The sequence below is a fragment of the Mugil cephalus genome, chromosome 21, assembly GCF_022458985.1.
Source record: "Mugil cephalus isolate CIBA_MC_2020 chromosome 21, CIBA_Mcephalus_1.1, whole genome shotgun sequence".
NCBI lineage: Eukaryota > Metazoa > Chordata > Actinopteri > Mugiliformes > Mugilidae > Mugil > Mugil cephalus.
The window spans coordinates 7649236-7673208 of NC_061790.1; the positions used below are offsets into that span (position 1 = coordinate 7649236).

A 23973-nucleotide genomic window follows, 5' to 3' on the forward strand; every position below is an offset into this window, starting at 1 on the left:
CTTCTCCTTTTACACTGTTGATGTGTACGTTGGTGTACAAGCTAATGGACACTCGAATTTCCCTCGGGGATGAATTAAGTTCTATTCTATTCTATTCTATTCTATTCTATTCTATTCTATTCTATTCTATTCTATTCTATTCTATTATTAGTAGTTGTACTAGTAGTAGTAGTAGTAGTATTTCCTGTAGCTGACTTTTGAAACTTCTAAAAGTCATTTGAATTTGTTTTTGTAATCTTGAAATCAACTTAGAAAAAGTTATTAAGTAATAAAAATATATGTATATATTTAGCATTCTGTGCAGTTGACCCACAGTGAGAGACCTAAAAACAGAATAAGGGTAAAAAAAAAAAAAGAAGAAGAAGTTCATCTTAGTGCAAGGTCATTTTTTTGTTATTGTTTCTTTTTTGGCAGTTTTACTGCTTGAAAACAGCCGATCAGAAAACTCTTCTCGTGTAACGTAACTAGAGGCCACGGCAGCACGATGTAGCCAACGATTGTGCAACACAAAATAACATTCAAGTAAAAGACTGGTTATTGTCATACGCGGCCTTCACCAGCCCCCAGATGTACTTGGTGGAAAGCGTATTGTGAGCAGACCTTCATGCTCACTATTATTTTATTTTATTAACCTAACCAACATAGGGTAAGGTGACTGTAATAATGAAAAAAGAAATGTCATGTCAGAGTGAGTCATGTTTGACTATGTTTATGTATGGTCAGATAGCTTTGGTGAAAAAAAGGACTGATGCGCGGGAGGGACACTGGCTCGCCACCTGCCTGTATCAGTTCGTAGAAACGGGCGCGATTTCCAGCGCCTGCGTTCAGATTAGCATAGAAAATTAGATGGATATGCCTCACTGGGATTTATCAGGGTGATGGTAATCTGAGGTGAAACCAAAACCAGTTCCTCACCGGGCCTGCGGGAAACTAGGAGGCCCTTTGAAATAAAATGCATGGAATAAAACGTTTTCGCACATGTTTTAAAGAAACAGATAAATAACTTTTCTGTAGAAGATCAACACCACTCTGATATGTGTAGGTTTACTGTGTCTGCACTTAGCATACTTAGACATATTTAGGTAGCGCTATATACCTTCTGAACTATTTTCAAGAAATTAAGTAGGTGTATTCCTCAAAATGTGTTCCTTCAGCAACCAAGCCACCAGCACCTGGGCGAGGCCCCTTAAAAGCTTGTAACACAAGTGTGTGCGTGAGATATTCTGTTTTCCATGCACACAAAGTGAGATGAGTGATAACACGGCGACTGTCTGGCCGGCATGTCTGCTTTATTTGAATGTCTGTGTACACTGTCTGTTCGCTCTTAGTCCTTACAGGCAGCGGGAGTGTCTGGCTTCCTGCCCACTTCTGCTTCTGAGTGAACGGTATGGAAAGACACCTCAACCTCATGACACAAATGTGGACCGCCTGGCATTAAAAAAAAAAAAAAAAATGCTCCCTAGGGAAATTATTGCTGATAAAAAGTGAACTGCCTGTAAGTGATTCATTTCGTCTCTTCCGCCTTAATAAAACTGACAGCCAACACTGTTCAAGTAAAAAAAAAAAAGTGCTTACTTTCAATTTGGAAAGGTTTCCGTAATATCTTTCTATCTCAATAAAATATGCTGAATATGCTGTTCTTCCTGCATGAGTCTGATCTCCTTGTTACAACCTTCCTTTGAACAAACCATTTCATCAAGACAACGGCTGAAGCAATAGTGCAAGACAGTTAAGATTTCATTTTTTTTTTTCCGTGTCAGAGGACAGTATGTCAGCAACAAAGATGCTGCTGACTAAGAGCAAGACTGACAAACAAGTCACTGCTACTTTCTGTCATGTTCTAACCGCAACTTGCTGGCTCATAGGAGCCTGACTTGGGCGGTTACCTACCTACACCACTGCTGACTGGAAAGTTACAAAAAGGCTGATATTACAAAGCGAGCGGGAGATAAGAGATCGGGAGTGTGCGTCGAGAAGGAAATCACTACTCATGTGATTTTAAGGCTAACTTAACGTAACGCTGAATAAAAAGGAAATGAACGTGGCTGATAATTTGCGGTTTTCTGATAAAATTGTGGCGTGATACTATGTCAAGGGAGTAAATTTATTGATATGAATAAATAACAAATCTGAGGAAAAACAATATCTCAGCACCCTTGGTTAACACTTGGTTTTTTAAGTGTGGTTTTATAAAGACAATCAGCTCCATCATTAAGGAAACTGGTCAAATATTTGCCTGTGTACTATATGTAATGAATGACTGAACAAAGGGCTTATTGTCCTATATTATCTTTGGGGAAATTAGTCACTGAAAAGGCTTTTTGCTGGTCTGTTCATCGACTTCTGAAAGTTTAGCTACCTCTTGCAAGCATCCTTGGCTATGTGCGAATTTGTCACTGTGCAGTGACAGTCTTGGGTAATATTGCAAACTTGCTGACTACTTTGCTTGTAACACTTTGCATCATTTCACATCACAATACTGCAGCCTAGACTTGTGGTGCATATTGCGCCGTGCGTATGTGTAGTCAAACTCCGCAACAAACGCTCCAGAAGACGTAACATTCGTATTTGTTCAGCTCCTGTTGCCTTACAAGTCCTGAAAGAAAAGAGGAAGCACTAGTGAGCATTTTATTTTAGAAAGTGTCCTAGAATTAGATTTAAACCATTGCACAATTTCATAAAAATGTAAAAATGACATAAAAATCACCTCAAATAGTCATTTATGAAATAAAAAATTGACGTTTACGTAGGAGTTTGAAAAATGAGTAATGCCATGATGTTAGTGTGGGAAGGAACTGGGAAATGTTTCAGATTATCAGAAAATAAAATCGTAAATTGCTGCCATAAGTGATTAGAAAGATGAAAATTTATTTATTTAAAGAATCTGTGAAATGCTAAAAGCTGTACTCATAGACTACAGTGGAAAAAAAAGAAAAGAAAAGGGAGATAAAGTACAGAAAACATCACCTGTGGGTAAAATAGGCTAAAGGAAAGACAGAAGCACAGATGGATAGAAGAAGAGACACCACTCCACCAGGAGTCAAACCGGGACTGAATGACAATTTATGGAGTGCAAAGAAGCCCCGGTCCTGGGAGCTAAGTGCTCTCCGTCAGTCTAAGCTTCTGGCCAGAGATGGAAGCCGGTTGCCAGGGAGACACACCACCTTCAAGCAGGACGATGGCTCTCACAAATCAACCCATTCATTCCTGTGACGTGAGCAGCGCCGATAACAGTGACGTGGGTGTACTATGAGCTCATTTGCATGGGACCGTGCAGCTCCATCTTTGGACTCGCTTTGTGCTTTCCTCTCCTTGGCAACGCTCTTGATCTGACTCCACAGGTTATCTCAAACATATACAGTCTGGCATAGACTATAACAGAGTTCATTGCTTAGCATGTTTGTGCCAACTGTCCTAACAGTACGCACCCCCCCACCCTCCTACCCTCCCTTAGTGACAATGAAATCACACAGACCATCTTCCCCCTCCCATTGGCTGCTAAGCTCCATGGTGATGCCCCGTGATTGGGCATGCCCAGAATGCACTCCCGGCCAATCAGGTTCACTGTATCCAAGAGACTGAAGCATGTAAGGCTATTTAAATCCAACCACAGACTCACAAGATTGTTCAGATGTACATTTCACAGTGTAAAAAATAAAAAAGCCAGGAGGAAAAGGTTTACGAGTGGATGAATGTGAAAAGCCAGGCAGACCTGATTGGTGTTTAAAGTGGTCAGCCCATCTGGACGGGTTAAAACAGACCCAGAGCGAAGCGTGAGTTGAATGAACGAACTTCGGCATCATGTACTCCCACCGAACTCTGAATTTATCTATGAATATTGATACAATCCTACTTCGGCTATGCACTGATGCTTGACTTGCAGTAAATGAAGCTTGAAGAGAGCGGGGATGCCTTGATTAAGCTGAATGGACAGAGGAAGTAGAGGCTGGAGGTCTTTTCTCCTGTACAACTACAGTATGTGTCATGGGGGCGGCCAGCTATTGGTCTTTAGTGGTGCACTCGGAGCGGGAACGTTGCATCAAAGACCAACTTGCAGTGGACCGCAACTGCAAACTGGAAACTCTTGCTGGCGAACACATCGTAAGTCTGCAGCCATTTTGGGTCCAGTCCTTCCTTTGATACGTCATACTTTGGGCAACCACAAAATGGTGGACAAATCTGAACTGAACGTCAGGTGGTAACAAATTCTTTTTGACAGTCAAATCGAACCAGTTTTGCTGAAAGTGGATATTTGATTTTTTTTTTTTTTTCATATTGCTGTAGATAATTTGTGGATATAAGAAAGACTGCAAACAGAATTCAAACACAAAAGACTGTGACTTATTATTTTGTGACTTACCGTCTTTTGTTGATTTTTGCATTAATTTGGTAATATTAAATAAAAACGAAGTGTCCTTTACAACGCTGCTTTTATTGTGATGATACTGTGTGTTGCTGAGAGCGCTATGTCAAGAGAACCTGACATCTGGTTTACAGGATTATACAGAATGACCTGTGTGCGTCTGACATGAGGCAGAATTGGTGAAAGTAGGCTGCAGATACAAGTAGTCTGATGTTTCTACCTACCGACCATGAACATGATAACAACAAAACTGACTCTTTATAACACAAAGTGAGAGAAACATTTAAATTTGTTTAAAACAAATAAAGATATGCAGTTTATCTGTGAAGTGTAATCCTCATGCTTCACAATGTGGAAGCTATGTTGTGCACAGTGGACTCTGTATCAAGCGGGTTTATTACTGCAGTGACCGACTGCCCTAAATTTAAATTTATTAAAATGTGGCAAACATTAAAGAGTTATATGACATGACGGCTACAGTTAATTTTTTTTGTCAAACACGTCAGGGATCATACATACATACTTTATTTATAATAAGTGTTTTGCACAGTGTAGGTGATTAGGCAGATTATATTATAGTCTTCAATAGGCTCATAGAAGCACCTATGAGCCTATTGAAGACTATAATATAATCTGCCTAATCTGCCTATGTATGCTTTAAAGTTACAATTGGAGAGAGACACACATACCTGACAAATGTATTTTTATCAAAATCCTAAAATTAGGTCTTATGGGAAACTTGCAATCTTCCCAACTTTCCAGGTCTTTTTTTTTTTTTAATAATTCATCTTTTTGTTTTCTTGACTAACCGAGTGCTTTTATTGAAGTATTATTGCATCATGCAATCACATCAAGGACCACAACGGATTGGTAAATTTCATCATGTCACCCAAGTTACATTTATGTGGTCCTGCATGATTTAATGCCACCGATCTCTTTGAACTAGACATGGGATTAAATTAACTTAAAAAAAAACCTTTAACAACAACAAAGCACCTCAAATCCAAGATGATGACCTGTATCCGTGCACCTTTCCGTATTCTGATCTTACCAAGGACCTTTGCAAAAAAGAAAAATAATTAAATTAAGTTATTAATCATATAATGTTTTTTTTTTGTTTTTGTTTTTTTAATCAGGTCAAATGCTAAGATTAACACGTGTTCAGGACATAAACTCTATCCTCACCTTTAGGCGCGTGAACGTTGCTAGTTTCCTTCACTACATGCGCGTCACCTTACGTCGCGCGAGAGAACAACCAAAGCACTAAGGCTCGTGCACGTGACATCCCCGGGAGTAGTTTGCCGCATGCTCCTTAAAAACTCAACAGTTTTTTAGCGAGTTTCGTGTGTCATGCTTTTTCCCTTTTGGCCGTGGAAGTCCGAACTAAGACCTGGGGTGATATTTATTACTCACAGAGGATCTTACCGGTACCGTAAGTGTTATTTTTCTTCGTTATTAGCTCAAAGTAGTAGTGTAGAAAACTGGTTTTATTCAAACCACGGTTTCTTCTAACGCTTCCTGCTCCTCAACTCCTCTCCCGGTGTTCGTGTAAAAGTTGGGCATACTTTCCTAAAGAACACGCATTTAAAAAGTGTCCCTACAAGAACAAATAAACAAGGGAGCTTCTCGGGTTTGTTTCCCAAGCTCCCATAGCGGCATTTTGTCGCCATGGAGACGGAGCGTGAACGCGCAGCGGGACCTCTCATTCAAATTTAATAAGTAGCCTGCTGGTCTTATTTAACCATAAATGTAAATTGTGGTTTATTTTCATGCTCTGACCCAAAAGCTGCAAGTCAGCAGGCGGTGTGTGTAAACACTCTAGTAATAAAAATACTATATTATAGCACATGGTTAAGTATATTTCATTGGCTAAATATACTTGTATTACCTCAGTAATGACATTTTATGCTGCAGTTTAACCACACGTTTTATTTATCTGACAGTTATTGTCAGCGTGCAGACAGAAAAATGTACAAGAAAAAAGGATCAAAGTCTCTCGTGTAGATTAATATGCCTGATAGTAAGGAAATTAGTTTAATAATCACCCATCATAATAATCCTGTGACAGCTGAAATTTAGTTATTTAATTTAGTTGATTTATAGATTAAAAGGCAAATAAAGAAACTGATCAACAACAATTTTTTATATTTGAATCACTTTTGGTAGTGTTATTTTTTTTTTGCTATGGCAAAAATATATAAAAATGTATTTAGACTTTGCCACTTTTTTATATTTTCTATCACTGTGAGCGAATATCTCCATATTCTTTTTTCTTAATTTTGTAGTGGATGTTTTCATAAGACTTTAACACGTGCTGTTTTCTCTTATGTCAATAAGACGCCCCCCTTTAACTGCTCACGTAATCACAAAAAAAGTGTGGACTTTCTTAACAAATATCACTCAGGCCTAAATGGCCTCCACGGAGAGGAACCGTGAGGTTTGCGGCCCTTTCATCCCACGGCGCAACTCTTTAAGGAAAACAAGCGCGGAGATTGTCAGTGAGGCCAGACAGTCTCTACGAGTTCAGTCCACACAACGACCATTCACCCCCAGAGATGGTCAAAGACGACTTTTTGGGAGGAACTCTGTCCGTGCAGACAACAGGCCTCCATCTGCCTTCAGGTCGGTCACAAATTCCACTTAAACATACGTTAGGCTAAGGTCAACTGCGGTTGTCATATAACATGTGAAAGTAAACAGCCATTGCTTTTTTTTCTTCTTTTTTTTTGTTTTTTTACTTCACAGTCTTCATGCTCAAAACTTTGACGCTTCAGACTCAAGGCCTGGTTCAGGGTCTCGTCTCTCTCCTTTGGACCATGTACGTTCCCTCACACGCTCTGTATTTTAGTCTCCATAAAGATTCGTTCTAGATTAAGGTGTTATTTGCTATAAAACTCCAATATGAACGTGTCGACCGTAGAGTATAAAAAGTGAACTCTGAGCAAAGCAGTAAAATGGGATAATTGGACGACACACATCTGTGCAGCAGCTACGCATTAGCACCGGTCTTCTTATAGACCATATGAAAGCTTATCTAGCTTATTTGAAATTTGGGAATAAAAAGAAGTGGGTTTTCTGTGCATGTGTGATGTCAGTGTTGAAATCAGCTCCTAACTCTAACTCACACGTTTGTTCGGTAACATGTTTGTGCTGCGCCAGAAGCCAAAGTTTCCAACCCCTTGTAACGCAGAGGATCAACTCAAGGCTTTTCCCAAACCCCCTCCTGACCCAGTGGAAGTGAGGAGGGGGCTGGCAGGACCACGGGCACGCCTCCTCAAGGCTGGATCTCTCACCGCACCACCGTCTGTAGAAGGACACACAGATGGTAAAGACATAAACAAAAAAACAACAACAACAAAAAAAAAATGAATGCTTTATAATACAACTTACAATGGATGCAAGAAAAAAGTGTAAGCCAGGTGTAAGATATGTTCGTCACACACAGTGAATTAATGGAGCAATTTAAAATGTGTTTAACATTTGTGTGATAACAACACACTATTAATTTCATTGGTCTAAAGCTTCTGTTCATAGAGTGAAGCAGTTTTCTCAAAGGGAAATGAATGCAGCCATTTACATGCTGACATTTTACCTGATTTACATTCTCTGCGGTTGGTCTGGATGAAAACATTAAAAAAAAATACATAATTTACTGTCGCTGTTCTGAGTGGAAGATGGAAGACTACTCCTTGTCTTTCAAACCTTTTCCTGTAAAAACTAGTTTGCTATTTAGAGCAATGAGACACGTGATGGATGCTGACTGAGGTCTGTACATTTGCAGAATGAGATCGAATATAAATCAGCACAGTTTTAGTTTTAGCGAACGAAAGAACTGGAACGACTGCTGCAGCGCACAACCGCAACACGTAAATGACTTTTTGTCACATCTTTTTTTTTTTTTCTTCACGTGTTAAGTGAAAGAGAGATTAAATCCAGGCCCGGGACAAAAGAGGCTGTCAGCTAAACTGCTTCTCAGCACAGACCACACGGCAGCTCGCAGTGGTCCGGGCCCACGCAGAACAGCAAGTGAAAGGTATGCTTTCTGTCTCTCTGTTTGACTTGCAGGGCCTTTGCTATCAGACCCCCACCTCCCACCCCACTCTCTCCCCGCTCTCTCTCTTTGACCACAATGACAGAACGACAATGAGCTCCAGAGTTATTGGTTACAGGCCTGATGGAGATGATTGTGCCTCGTGCTTTAGTCTTTAATGAAATCCTCCTCCTCCTCCTCCTCCTCCTCCTCCATCTACTCGTTGCTTTCTTGACCCTCTGTTTGGATTTCAGCAGTGTAGAGTTTCTAATGTCATTTACTGTCCCCTGTTTTGGTCCATAACTATTCTACACTACTGGAGAGAGAAAATTATAGCTGGAGACACCACTGTATGTAGATGAAACTGTATGAAATCAAACTGCCTCCGTCTGTCATCTACTATCCCGTGTCAGTTTTTACACTTTCGCAGTGCAGAGAGGCTAAAAGCTCTGCTTCTTTCTGCCGACCTCATCAGCTGTGTGTCAGCGCGAGGGGCATAACTCTGGGCATGAGGTCGTGGGGCTGTCGTTACAATCCATCCGCCAATCGATTGGGTGGGCCGGCTGGGGGGTGCTGAGGGAGGGGAGGGGGGGGGGGCAGACCATAAAACACTTTTACAGGAAATCTGGGCCACTGCCCGCAGCGCAACCTCCTCCCTCACAAGCCGAGTTAACACGCAATGTTTGTGTAACTTGTTGCTGACAAAGAGAAGTGTCCCAAGTGATTAGACCGTGCGGCTAGTTTACGAGTAAACGGGATGATTTAAATATTTCCCCTTTTCGATTAGCGTCAGCGTGCGCGTCTGAAACGCTGTTTTTTAATGCAGCACCGAAAGTCGCATTAGACAGACGCTAACAAAGTGAAACTCGCGAGTCAAAGCAGAAGCGCACTAACTGCGAATGGGAATGGACACAGCACGACAGATTAATATGATGAGTGGGATGAGATATAAAGATAGCGGAGATTCGACTAGGTTCTTTTTTCTCCAATAAGCCAGAGCTCTATAGCTCCAAATGGTTCTCTATTAGATTTGGGTGCCCATCTGGGCAAGGCTGGCAGCAGCGTGTATTGTGACTGCAGTGCACTGGCCCGGCCTAAGACAGGGATGAGGTCATGTCTCAGAGAATGCAGCATCACACAAAGGGGCCTTATTATCAGGCCCTTAATCCTATCACACAGAGCCAAAAACCCCCTGACATTCACTGCAACATGCCTCCACGGCCCTCTCTGCTGCACATGCAGAGAGGACCAGCATATGTGCACCAGCTTTTACCAACAGGAAAGTGTGCTCTACAGTAATACCTACATACTGTGCATTAATGCTGTCGTTGACAGGTTTACAATAGCTCATACCTGTCACTTGCATGTAAAAGCTCACAGAGATGGTGTTTGCCTTTTGTATAACTGTCACTGCTGAAGCCACTGTAACATGTTTATTCATGACCTTTCCCTGTTTTTAAAGGTTCACTCACTCTTTTTTTTGATTTGATGATTCTTTAAGCAGATCTGACATTAATAGAGTTAATCAGAGCAACTCAGTGTGTTTTATGTGTGTTCATTAATAATTATCTTGTCATCTGGCCACATGATAATTAGTCTTAAGACACATCACCTGCCACTTTATAAAAGTACTGAGTCATTTTCTTGGCTTGTCGGTGGAATTGTCCAGACTTGAATTGCAGAGGTATAAGTGACATGCGAGGGGCAAGCCACAACACACACACACACACACACACACAGCATAGCATGACGCTCAGTTCGGGAGCATGTTACGGTTACTGCACAGAGGCTGTAAGAGTGTGGGCAGAGCTCACAGTGACAAAGCATGAACAGCTTTAACCAGACTGCCCACAGAGCTAAGATCTTAGTTCCTGTCTGTTGGGGATTGCAGTTTGTGCTGCGCAACAACACACGCAAACAGCACAGACAGACACACACACACACACACACACACACACACAAAAATACATTAAAGGCAGTTGCACACAGATGTGCAAACAGGCACACACACCTATCTGCAAGCACAGAGAGAGCAGAGACGAATGCACTTGCACGCCTCAACCTCTGCTACAACAGGGACACCTAGTGGCACCCGGTGAAAATACAACCGCAATACTTGACGGCATGCCACAACATAATTCATCCTTTAAAAATGTTTCTTATCCTTCATTTTTTATGCTGTCATTTTGAAATTCTAACCGGTCCAGTCAAAGTCTGACGTAGCCTTTGTGCTTTTGTGTTTTTTTGATCAACAGTAGAATAACGCAGCCTTGTGTTGACTCAGGAATAAGACCCACAGAGTGCAAAGAAGAAAGGAGAACAGGTTTGTACAGACACACTAAAGTAACCCAACTGACTCATTATTTACAAAGCTATATATAGTTAACACAATGTTTTTTTTATTCTTATTATTATCCACAACAGTTCAGCAGCTTCAAGTATAAATTAATTCCTAAGTTGACAAAGTCTACACAATTCTGCTTTCATACGTTGTAACCGTGTATAGTCTCGGCCTTGACACACCTCTCAGTCTGTAACAAACCTTGACACATGTCGAACTTTGATTGGGGTGTTGTTGCTAAGGGCCCAATTTCCACCTTGAAAGGCAGCCAGCCAATAGCTGAGAGAGCTGTTGGTTTGTGCAACCACAGTTTCCTGCATCACACAAAGCAACGGGGTATGCAAATATTCAGCAAAAATAGGTGCATGGTGTGTGTGAGAGATTGCAGACATTTGCGAGCGCAAACACACACACACACACACACGTGTTTTTCGCCCCACGTGCACACTCTCTCATGCCCACACATGCTGCACACACACACACACACACACAATGGAGGAAGTGTGACTGTGGATGGTGACCTTTTAGTGTGGCATCAAACTTCCTGCTGTTTTATTTTAAGACAGTGAACTTGTGAACCATCTTTTGCCACTTCTGTATTTGGAGGTGGTAATTGGCTAACTCGAATTCTCTCGGCACATTTCAGAGCCGGTGTGTGGAGACGGCACCGCACGCACAGACGGGGATGCGGAGTCATCTGTGTGGACTGACGTGATTGCTCCTCTTCTTCAAGAACTAGAGAGTGTAGCCGCAGGTATTGTGTGTTCAACACAAGGAAAGTCCCAAAACAAAGTGTAAACACATGACAGCAAATCCATTAATTCCATGAAAACATTATGTTTTTTTCCTTTCGGGTTTAGGAATGTGTCTAAAGCTAATCTAAACAGCATTGCGGTCGACAAGTCTTTCTTTCATGTTGCTCACTTATTGCATTTGGCTCAGAGAGAGATTTTTCGACACTGGCAGATAGTCATGCATGAAGTCTCAAAAAATGAACAAGCGGTGTCATTTCAGCCGCCAAAGAAAGACAAACAAAACAGTGTTGTGTTTGGCATCTGTACAGAATTGTCTCGGCCGTCTCAAAGGCTGCAGCCTGGCAGCCATGAAATGAAATCTATGGCTGTAAATATTTTAACGCTCTACAAATTTAATGGAAAATTCATTTGAAAGATAAGTATTAAATATTTATTCTACCGAGGGCCTTCTGGTTCATGCATAAAACACCTTGCAGTTTGAGGGGGAAAAAATGCACTGAAGTGTGGAGTATGCGTCCAACCTTTTTTAGAAATGGCCAAACCCTGTTATTTATGCAGGAAAAACATTTATTTTACCTCAAAAACAAGGAAAAGACTCCACCCTTTCTCTTCCTCTGCGTCAAGAGTGTGGCCGCCTGTTGCAGGATTGTTTCCCGGCTTTCGTTTTCGCCAGTGAAACTCAAAGCTCCCTCTTTGACGAGAGGGGGATTTTTGGCTGACCAATGCCTTATTGATGTTGGGGATTTGATCTCACGTTCCCACACAGCGGAGCCTTTTGCATTTTACATACATGCACATTCCAACATACACAAAATATCACTCATGTCTGTTTACATGGATGCACACGTGCCAACACACACAAGTGGTTGTTTTCATTTCGGGATGTTTTGCTTTCCCTGCGAGTTTTTTGTTATGTTGTCCCGGACTTGACATCATTTCTTTGCAATTTGCGTGCTCGCCCGCGACACAAGGCGACTCCGAGGGCCTGGTGGACCGCCTGTGTGATTTGTGTGACTGTCTCCACGGCGCCTTGGCAGAGGCGGACATGCTCGGCCGGCGCTGCGAGAGGAGGTCAGGGATACTTCGAACACTGTTCCGCCTCATTGACCTCAACTTTGCCCGGCTCAACCTGCGCATCGCCGAGCTCTGCCTCGCTGTGAGTCCTCTGTGAGTTTGCAGGTGTGTGTGGGTGTATGGTTCTGTGTGTGTGTGTGAGAAAGAGGTGCATGTCTGTTAGAAATCTCTCTAACAGAGCATCTAAGGCCGCTGCTTATTACAAACGTTGTGTGAAGTTTTGATATTTTCGTTCTCCTCCTCAGCTGCGTGTCAGTGGAAACAACCTGCTCAACATATGTAAGCTCATCTTCCAGATCAGCCGCAGCGAAAGCAACGACACCCTCTTCCAGAACAACTCTATAATCGGTCAGGAATGCAGGGGTTTCCTTCTTCTCTAGAAAGCCATATGTTCTTAAACACTGTTTCTTATGGCTTAGATTTAAGCTGTCTTACAGTATTTAGCAGCATTTTGTGAACGTCACTTTCCATACGCACGGTAACAGTGGATGTTATTTTTCTGTGTCAAGACTCGTTGCTGGACGTGTTGAGCGACGAGGACGTGTCTGCATCTGGAGAAGCTCTGCTCTACTGTGTTGGCACTTTGAAGTTTCTCTCAGGAAACGCAACAATCCTCAGACTCCTGCTGGATAAAAACTGCATCGGCGTGGCTCAGCAGCTCATCCAGAGACTCTGCACGGTGCAAAACACCGGCTTCACCATAGCAGGTCACATCCTCGTACAGGTGTGTCGCAGATTCAGTCATTATTTGTTCATTATAGCCGACGCGTGTTTTTCCACGATTAGACAAAAATGTTTTCGTTTATGTCTGGTGTTTAAGCTGCTCCATGTGCATAATGTCCTCCGCCGGCCAGGCCGCGTCACGCCAAAGCACGCCCTGCCTCACTCCACTGAAAATGACCACTGCGAACCGCATAAGTTGGCAAAAACATCTCGAGCTCGGGCTTCATTTGATATGTAACACAGCTCATTATCCCGTTAGAGGATGGAAATAAGCGCACCATGAGTTTCCAGAACTTTCAGTGCTGCCGTGCGCTGGAAATTACTGCTTCCCTCTTTTGATAGAATGATTTATTTCAGTGCTTAACAGTTTCCGGTTGCTCTGCTGTATAGCATCCTGTACAGGCCTGCAGCCAGCTTTAATAAGCAGATGACCAACATTGTGTGCTTGCCACATCACACCAACAATGGGCAATACTGCAATACGCTTTGTTTAGATACGAAATGTACTTTACATGTACTATTACCTTGTATCTCTCTCTCTGACCCCTGTAGCTGACGGCCACCCTGAGGAACCTCGCAGATCACCCTGATTCCCGTCCTCTCTTTGTTTCCTTCTCTATACTGTCAGCACTCTGCACTGTGCTTCATCACCACTGTAAAGACCAGGACATCTGCACCAACATTTCCAGAATTTACAGGTATTTTCCACGCACTTTTATTAATTCATTTGTAATGTATTAATTTAGCACAATGCCCCGGGATCTTATACATCCAGATAAATGATAAAACAAAGGCATCTGGGCATCCAGATCCACTTTTTACTACTCCATTGTTCTAAATGGAGGGAATAACGGACTGTTAGAGGACCATACATTGAGGAGAAAAGGCAAAAAACGGGATCAAAACAAAGTATGTGGTCGTTAACAGACTCCAGTCATGCGAGTTTCAAGTGGGCACCACCAACAGATGTTCCATATAAAAACCTAAACTCTCCACCAGTCATTTAGAACTGAAGAAGCCGCCTGAATGAGTGGTGAAACATCTTCAAATAAAAGAGGCCAGTGGCCTTTGTTTGAGCTGTGTTTTTTGGACACTCTGTTGCCTGCATTCCTTCCGTGTCTTACACTATAAGAGTTTCAGACATTGGTTACACATTTGTTTTTCTGGTTGCAGCCTGAAATAAAGAGTAATTGTGTCACAGTCGATACAGTATGTTCCGAATGTACGCCGGAAAAGGCCTGTGCACGCACTTTCAGCAAAAGAACATCACGTTTATGGAAAAATAAAAGTCCAAAGATCATGTTTATCATTGACACAAGTGGACACTACATAGTATACTCGTCTCTTTTAGGACTGGTTGGTCAGATAAGAGAAGGCTTGTAAGTTATGGCACCAACGATTCCTACTCTAAACTCATCTGACAAAGGCTTAGCTGCACCTTATATTGTATATGTAGCTACTTGATAAACTACTTTAGACTGGAGGCAATTGAATATTTATTAGCTGTACACTTAACCCTCTGAAGAGCCACATACAGGCCCACCATCCACCGATCTCCATACCTGCACCGATCTGAGTGTAAAAACAGCTTCTTTCTTTTTTAACCTTGTGCGCAAGTTCAATAAGTGAAGCATTACACACGCAGTGAAGTTAAGGAATACAAAATATAAAGCAAATCTATTTTCATGACGTTTTAGAGGTGACGAAACAGTGTGAATGTTTTGCCCCAGACATTCAAAGTATGCGAAACAGATCTCTCCCCTGGTCCACTCATCCATTAGCTGTGTTGATTTAAAAGCACCGTGTTTAGTCACCATGGCAAAGCAGTAAGCGAGTGGAATGGTCAGTGGTATTTGTTGTCCTCTCTCCCTCAGTAAACTCTCCTCTTACTCTGAGTGCCGCCTCGCTCTGGCCCAGACCCCCGACTGCTACCGGCTATTTTTAAAACTGCTGACCAAACATCACCAAAAACAGGTGAGTCCACACGCCTCTTTGTTTTGCTGTGTGCGCCCGAGTCTTTGTGAATCAAAACCGAAGTGAAGACAGGGCCTGATGTAACGCCTCTAAGCATATGTACTTTCGGAGCAAGTTGTTTGTGCACCCTCAAGTCCAAGCACATTTACGGGGACATCATGTCCGTCCACACACAGTGTTCACAGCGTGTTTTGACATTTAATCATCCCAGGAGGGGCTGAGTAGGTCAAGGAAGAGGGAGGAGGAAAAAAGTAAATAGATACTTGAGTAGAGGAAAAGAAAAGGGTGGGACATGACTCAGGCGTGTTCTTGGTCTCGTATGGAACAAATACACACACGCGCGCGCACACACAAATGCACACACCTACACATCAGACAGCGAGACGTGTAACAAACTCCTAGTTGTGGGAGAGGCCGCCTTGTCCCTATCGCAGCAACAATGGACATTTGCAGGACAAACGCATGCGTTCTCACCCAACTGCTCTGCATGTTATTTAATCACTAGAGTGTGACGCACGAGGTGCTATTTGTCACCGTTTTCTCAGTAATGGAAAAGAGAGTATGTCATTACAGATGTCTGCACGGTTCTAAAACCCTCTGGGGGAAATGAGTGACACTGACAGTAGCGCTACTTGACAGGGCAGCTTCACTGTGGTGCAGGTGAAGTGGGTGTTGATCTTGTTCTGTCGTTAAAGGCCTTCATGTTGGCTGCTTTCTTTTATTAGTTAGAAATAATCAATATCCAACTTTAAGCCGACAGAAAACTAATCAGAGATAAGATTAGATAAGATTCAAGGGCATGACTTATGTTATTTGCATTTGTAACATTTCTTTAAACTGAAAAATATAAACACAGATATGAGTTCAACAAGAAGCTTCCATCCAGTCTGCAAACTATTTATTTCTCCCACTGATTAAATTGAACTCTTTTAAGGAGAAAATCTGATTAAGCGAATGCCGCTTGATGCAACAAAGCATCTGAAACAATCCTGTGTGTGTTCATTCAGAAAATAACAGCTGATCCCCGTTGCTCTCCGCGCAGGACCTCGTCGTGCGCCTCCTCTTCACCCTCGGGAACCTCACGGCCAAAAGCGACGAGCCCAGGCTGCAGCTCTTTCGGTGTGACGGCTGTATGGACACGCTCCTCCGGCTGTACAGCAGCTACCAGCGAAAAGGCTTTCAGAAAGGTTCTCCTCCCCCCGGCGAGCCTCCCGCTCCTCCCCTGGGTGCGCGGGAGGCTGACGACGACGTGCTGGTGAAGCTGGTCAGGGTGCTGGCGAACGTGTGCATCCACCCGGCCGTGGGTCCGTCTCTGGCCACCAATGAAACCTGCGTTCAGCTTCTCATGGAGACACTCGGTGAGCAGAGAGAAGGAGGAATCACTTATTAAGTGGAGTGTTTGTCACATATCTCCCTTTTTCTATTTGCCCTCTTTGTTCACGTTGCATCTCACGCAAAGGAAGCAATTTGTGAAAATCTAAAGTACTGATAGGTTTAAAAATAGCTGTTTGGTTCCTTGTAAGTATGTGTGAGGCACCAAACCACTTCCCTTGTGCTGGGAACAAGACATGACTTTGGTCGAAAAACAAGCTCCTCACTTTGTCTGTTCCCTCCATCGCTCGCCTTCCTCTCTGCACTCTGTGTTCGATACGCAGCACATCCTCTTTTGGTTTACCTGTTTTTTTTTTTTAAGTCTGACAGAGCGAAACGCTTCACTGCACGAGCAGGATGTTCTGTCACATCTCACAGCCGGCTCGGTTTTTTGCTTGTGAGAATTTCTCCCATGTGGTTAGAGGGTTTCAGGACAGGTTGAGGCGACGCATGGGAGGTTGTGAAACTCTCTTCTCCCCTGCGTGCCTCCTACACTTACTGTATGGCACTTTCGGCGAGAATTAGATAAACAGCGCAGAAGTCGAGCTCGTAAAAAAGAACGGTAAACAGGCAGAGAGATGTGTCGGGTTAGCTGGTGAGATGGTAAGTGAGCGAAGCAGGTGAAAACAGAAACTCAAGTGAGTGACACGACGTGGAGACGGTGCGACGACTGGAGACAAAAAAACAAAATCTCGGTGCGAGATGAAAGCGCAGGCCTGGCGAGCCCTGTTTTGATGAAGGTCGTGAAAGGCTGAGCTGCTTTCTATTACAGAGCTTTGGTGGTGGAGATGGTGGGGGGGGGGGTCAACAAAGTGGGATTTACAGTTCTAACCAGAAAGAAAACTCAGTGCGACGCAGGCGCCGGTTGACAGCGCGACCGCGATATCTGCGATTTATGACTGAGCGCAAGACATCTGCTGCTATATCAGGAACAGACTTCGCTTCCAAGCCGCTCGCAGCGTCACGGCTGGTCGGACCGGGTCATTCTGACCTTCGCGTGCCATCCTGTGATCAACTGTATGGGGCCAAGATTAACCACACATAGCTGCTATTCTGAGCACAATGTCCCACCAGCGCGGCAGAAGCGTAATATGCAAAGCGGCCCAATTCCCAGGGTGTTCACTTTATTTCTGCTCCTAATTATCATATTTAGATCGTAGAAACTCTTCTGCTTATCTGTCAGTTGACATCTGCACTAGATCACTGAGTATTGTTCACTTTACATAATGTCGGGGTTGTTGCAAGGATGAACACTTCTTTTTTTGTTATTGTGACTAGAATTACCTGGTAATTCGTTATCTGGGAAATATGAGTTTATTCTGAGCTCTTGTTGACATTGTACTCTTTACTAGGCAGTGAAAAGCTGTAAGAATAATTCTGTCACTACCTGGAATCACTGGTGTAGGGGTCACTTCAGGAACACTAAGGTTTATCTGCCATGGCCAAGCAGCCAGGATGCTTCCTCTACAGGCTGAATATATAGAGATATATAGATATAAATATATATATATACACACACACACATATATATATATATATACATATATATATAAATATATATATACATACACACATATATATATATATATATATATATATGTGTCCCGTTGACTTGTGACTATTCTCTTTCGTTTTTCATGTTTGTGTGTGTGTGTGTGTGGGTGGCACAGAGCTGAGGTCTGTGCAGGAGAGCGAGGAGCTGCTGGTGAACGTGGCTGCCACCATCAACAACTTGTCGTTTTACCGCGAAGAAAACTCCTCCATCAGACACCATCAGCTCGCTATTTCACAGTGTAAGTCAGAGAAGAAAAAAAATTAAAAAATCAAAACTGAAAACACTTCTCATTTTTCAAACACTTCTTCTTCTTTGCGCCGCAGTGATGCTGAAGTTGGTGCTCAGCCCCAGCATGGACGCCGTGCTGGAGGCCACCCGCGTCTACGGAAACTTGTCCCAGTCCAAGGACGTGCGGGACTTCATCATGCAACACAAAGGTGTGCAGTCGCTCTCACATAACTTCCCGCGAGGTGTATTATCCAAACACACAGCTTTCCAGAAAACTTACACCTCTTACAAACTCATGTGTCGTGTCCAGACTCGACTTATCTGCGAGTCCGGCTACAATCAGTATAAACATGCCCGCTGACTCTCTTATCTTTGTCTCCGTCCATCGTCTTCCTCCGCTCCCTCTCTCTCACCAGTGCACCGGTTTGTGGTGACGCTGCTCGACTCGAAGAGTGCTGAGACATGTTTTTCAGCCTGCGGGGTGCTCACCAACCTGGCCCTGGACCCTCCCAACAGGGTCTGTCTGTCACTGGAGGGGGCGTCTGCAAAGTAAGCAAAAGCACTTAGGGATTAGCGGGGGTGTGTGTTTACACCGTGCGCGAGGGCATCTTTGTGCGTTGCATTCGAAAGACAATTCAGGCAAAACGTAAAGAAAGGCGGATGCAGCTCCACGTTTGTAGAAATGGTTTGAAGGTGGAGCGAGAAGACTGAGAGGCAACGAGAACATTTGTAGCGTGATGACAAAAGGTTGCGGTTTCATGGGGCATCGTTTACAGGCTGTTTACCTCCAGACAGAGTCGAGGGTTTGTGTTCAGTTGGCCAGATGTGGGCTGTTACTTCATATTTAGCGACCACAACGCGTTTTGTTTACACAGAGATATCATCCTCTTCATCTGCATTTATCCCTGAAGACCGACTCCACCAGGAACGATGCAGACGCTCCGAATGATCTCAACCTCGATGTTATTTGTTCACAGTCAGAACGTTCTGCTTAGATCAGCTCAGATCAGTTTGTTTATCGCTCACGTATGAGAAGATAAACAGGAACCGATTTGTGTGTGACTCTGTCTGGAAACCACCTTTCTCCTGAAGGTCCAATGAAGCAGAGCTAATGTTCATGAAGCCCACGGTCATGTGAATCCCCTTCCCTCGAGTCATGTGTCTTTGTGTGTGTGTGTGTGTCTGTGTGCGTGCGACCAGGCTGCTGGACTGCCTGAGAGACCTCGGACCAGGTGACTGGCAGCTGGCAGGCCAGGTTTGTCAGGCCGTGTGGAACCTGATTGGCGGCGGCTCGGAGGATCCGCTGGACGCACCGGAGAGGGACTCGCTCCTGGAGATCCTCGCTGCATTCTTAGGTCGGTGTTATTGCTAATCCTTACGTAACAAAGGGAGGGACACACCACCGGTCCTCAGGGGGAAGGGAGGGGCACTCGTATCCCTGAACATAATACGTCTGTGATCACATCTGGAAATGTTTTTAACTCATCTCCTAGACGAAGACGAGGCTCTGAAGTGGACAGACGATGAAGATATGAGGGACTTCCACAAGGCATGCTGGGAGTCAGAGTTCCTACCTGTCGCTCAGAAAGTGGTCGAGGCTCTCCAGCCTCCAGACTTGACAGCACCACTCACTTGCAGCTGAGAGTTTTGTGTTACACCAGAACCTGTCGCCTTCTAACGAGTATATTTAACAAGTATATTTTCATGATCAAAATTAGCATTTTCCTTTAAATGGTGAAAACAGGAGAGGCCAGTTTAGATTCCCTCCTCCGGTATAATCCTCCAAATATGCCCAATATGCTCCACGTTTTGCCACCTCATGACTAACTGCTCTAGCTATGACTGCAGCTGCTGTTTTTCCACACAGGATGAAGTTACAGTCGTTTTACAGCCAGTTTAGAGCCTGCAGATGGTGAATATGAGCCACTCACATCATCAACAGGAGATTTCAGGTTTTCACTTTTAATTAATAAAACAGGAAATTATGCAAGAATGTAAGAAGCAGGCTGCTTGCTTTTTGTTATATGTATGGATTCATATTTGCATTTTCATCTGTATGTTTTTTTTTTTATTTATCCAATTTCTTAGCAACTGGTCTTAACATACATATATATATGTATATATTTATGTGTGTATTGTTTTCATTCTTTTTATGCACTTTACCTTTCTTTCCTATACATCTTGCAGAAGCATTTCCTTCTGGGTGTCATTACATGTATGACTCATTGCACATTTACACAACAGATTTGCACTGCATCCTAACTACACTGTGAAACCTTTATGATAATGTCGTCCTGAAAACAAATGACTGATGTGAAATTTACCTCATAAAGAAAAACCTTTTTTTCTTTTCATCTGTGTATCGTGTGGCATGTGAAATTGAGCACAATAAAGAAAATGAAAACTGATTTTTTTTTTTAAATTTTTTTTATTTTTTATTTGCTCCTCAAAGCCTTTATTATTACACAGATATGGGGCCCGGGCAGTGCTTACAAGTTACACCAAGTAGCCTAAAGTACAGCATTTCAAAACCACATCGTTATTACACCGAAAACAAATCATAAACGGCACTTAAATGCAAAAACCCCTCGGTGTCAGTTTCCACACAGTAGTGACCTTAAACAACCACAAGACAAGCCGGTGTTTTTCAAAAAAACCCCTAAACAACTTATTAGCCAGATCTGACAACAAACATTGTTCTCTACACAGGATTTCTCAGGTCGATATGGTAGACGGTTTAGTTGGGTTGGCTGATGCCGACTTCCCTGCTGCGCGTGTCGTGCGGGAAAGCCACCGTAACGTGAAGAGAGTTTGGTCAGTGGGGATAACGCTGAGCATCTGCTGGTGATTGACACAGACAGGCCTCTGACAGGCCTGGATGGGAAACGCCCTGAAGTTCAGGCAGATTATCGGCCTCATCTGGGAAGTGAAACATTCCCCCCCCCCCGGTGAGGTGTGACACGGAGGCAAACAGGAAGGTGAGGTAAGGTGTCCTGCAAGGAACTCTCCCTTATCTCATTCCAAATGCTGGTTCCCAGTGAGTCATACAGTTCAGAAACGCTGCACAGTAAAAACCAAATACACATGAAAGTCCCTGAACTGCACTGGTGATAAAACTGAACTGTTCCCCTGAGTCCAGCTTACTGTTGGTGAAGTCAGCTTTATTATCAAAGCACTGAGTGTACTTGGGAACCGAAGTGAAACTCCACGTGTTCCCAGGAGTAGCTTTTGCATAACAGCACTCAGATATGCTACCAATTACAACGGGTTAATTAATTTCCTATTGTTGTGCACGTGAGCACTGAGAGTGAGCTTGTGGCGACACTGATTGTGCTACGACTACTTGTTTCCCGATTCGCGTTGGTCTCTCCACATCAAATACAATCTCTTCGATGAAGCAACAGAATTGAAGTCGTTTAGGAGGAAAACTACGAATGATACACAACAATTCAATATTATAGTTTATTTTTTTTCCATCTTTTTTTTTCATATATTTTTTCATATAAAAAAGTGTCAGTAACTGACATCAGTCAGAAGTTTGAAAAAAAAAAACAACTCTTCCTCTCAAACCACTTCCAAATGTACCATTCGTTTATCATCACAGCCTCCGCTCCGTCCTCCTCCCCGTCGTTATCGTCATCATCAGGATACCACTCATTCATCTGTCTGATTCTTTCAATCCACTCTCAGAAGAATGCAGTACTTTACTGATTTTAGTAAACAAAAAACGAAAACAGCAGAGGTTTCACACCCCTGTGCAAAATAAAAAAAAAAAAAAAAAAAAAAAGCTGCTTTTGCACTGGTTAGACTTCCCCAGCAGGGAAAATAAGCACAGCTACAACCTCCTGCGTTCGAAAGCTATCGACCACAGTCGGCCCTGCGTGGGCGAGCCGGGTCCCCGAGCAGCGGGGACTCGGCGGCCCCAGAAAGAGTCTCTGCTCACCGAAGAGCACTTCTTTATATGTTTCATAGAGAAAAAAAAAAACAAAACAGAAGAGGTATTCGTTCACTGGTAAAATTCACAATCCAAAGCTTTTTGAAAGTGTTAGGGCGACCAGGCAGCTGGGATAAGCGGAAGACAGATAAAGGTGTGGTTAGGGCAACCGGAAGCAAATCCCGCCTGGAAAACCTGGTTTCTAACTTTCTTTTTGATTAGCTTTTTTTTTTTTTTTAAACATTTTTTTTTTCCCATTACCAGAAAAATAACAACAAATGATTAACAGTTATCTCACAATAACAGAGCTACAGCAGAAGCAAGAAGTCTTTCCTTCAAAGTGCCTCGCTTACATTTTTTTTTTTTGACACATGAAATCCAAAGACGTACTTTTTTTTTTTTTCCTCCTCTCTCCCTCAATTCTGTAAAAACACACGCAAACATCCACACATCAGTCATCATGAACACAGGACTCACGCACACGAATACAGTCAAACTCAAAAAGGGCTCAGACAGTGTTCTTTTGAGTTTTTTTTTCTCCACACCTCTGGTTTTCACACACTCGTTGGATTAGCTTACATCGACGTTCGGGATGTTGGGTAGAGGGTAACAGGGAAGGGGGTAATGCTGTGGATTTCTAATGGACAGGGGCTTGTTTGAAGGGTTTTGGGGGGATTTGGGGTGAGGGGAAGGGGGGAGTAGGGGGGGGGGGATTTGGGGATCAATATGACCCCTCTGAATACGACATGGGAGCAGCAGCATCAGCACGTATGCACACTGTGCTGGATAGTTCAGGCACACGTAAAAAAAAAAAAAAAAAATCACCGCCTAAAGTTAATGCGTCCACCTCCAGTCACCACCAGCAACCACATCGACAACACTTCTCCTAATACAAAATGAAATAAAAAGATATTAAAAGAAACTAAACATGACAGTGACGACAAAATTAAAGTGCAGACTGTTTCTGGCTGCACGTTTTTTTTTCTTTCTGGGTTTTTTTTTTCTTCTTTTTCTTTTTCCTCTGGTTCTTCACTCTAATAGGAGACAGGTGAGATTGGCAACCAATGTGTTGCATTGCTGGAATACTGAAATGAAGTCCCGGTTGCCTCCAGCACAAACTCCCCAGCGGAGCTGGAGTTTGCTCCAGGCTGCCCTCTCTTGGTCAGTTTTGGCACTGCAGGCAGCACAAACTAAGAAAAAAAAAAAGGAGTTTGTGTATCCTCTTGTTTTTTTGAGATGACTCTTCTCTGACAGTAATCTTTTTTTTTTCTTGCTTCTCATTTGTTCTGATCCTCTTCTTGACATCCAACCAACAAGCACTGTCACAACCCAGGGCTCTCCTCCACATATTTTGTTGAATCCCCCTCCCACCCCCACCCCTTTTGATTTGTTTCCTTTAAGTGTCCCATAATGCGCAACGACAATAACAGTAAAAAGACAACGATGAAAACGCCAAAAGCACTTCATGTCATGTAGCGGGTGATCGCTCTCAGAGCGTATAACAGTTCTGCTTGCATTCGCGCTTCCATAAGAAGCAGGTTAACGTGGACCTGCGGGAAACGAGAGACAGGAGACGGGTATTAAGACACTGTAGCACAGTTAAACGAAGGAGCAGATCGTGCAGG

At 43.2% G+C, this 23973-nt stretch overlaps 2 protein-coding genes across 3 annotated transcripts in view; one reads left to right on the forward strand and one right to left on the reverse strand.

Annotated features, from left to right (window-relative positions):
* Positions 1–5636: 5636 nt before the first annotated feature.
* On the forward strand, positions 5637–22641 carry armc2 (armadillo repeat containing 2). The gene is made up of 18 exons (XM_047573179.1): positions 5637–5795; positions 6768–6985; positions 7109–7181; positions 7523–7688; positions 8279–8396; positions 10649–10716; positions 11381–11488; positions 12461–12645; positions 12809–12911; positions 13073–13287; positions 13839–13984; positions 15161–15260; positions 16303–16618; positions 18302–18424; positions 18510–18623; positions 18831–18963; positions 19615–19769; positions 19908–22641. Exons 2-18 carry the CDS (start codon positions 6774–6776, stop codon positions 20054–20056), a joined length of 2484 nt encoding a protein of 827 aa, XP_047429135.1. The 5' UTR covers positions 5637–5795; positions 6768–6773; the 3' UTR covers positions 20057–22641.
* Positions 21863–23973, reverse strand: part of sesn1 (sestrin 1) — a 51795-nt gene continuing 49684 nt past the window's right edge. For both annotated transcript variants that reach the window (XM_047573180.1, XM_047573181.1), the window contains one exon: positions 21863–23898. In XM_047573180.1, the coding sequence (XP_047429136.1) occupies positions 23812–23898 (87 nt within the window). In that variant the 3' untranslated portion in view covers positions 21863–23811. The remainder of the gene's footprint in view (positions 23899–23973) is intronic.

Excerpts from the sequence above, each read along its gene's own strand:
- armc2 (XM_047573179.1), top strand. The coding sequence starts at position 6,774 with ATGGCCTCCACGGAGAGGAACCGTGAGGTTTGCGGCCCTTTCATCCCA. Across the intron at positions 12,646-12,808 it reads TCGCCGAGCTCTGCCTCGCT|CTGCGTGTCAGTGGAAACAA; the intron begins GTGAGTCCTCTG and ends TCTCCTCCTCAG. Across the intron at positions 12,912-13,072 it reads CCAGAACAACTCTATAATCG|ACTCGTTGCTGGACGTGTTG; the intron begins GTCAGGAATGCA and ends TTCTGTGTCAAG.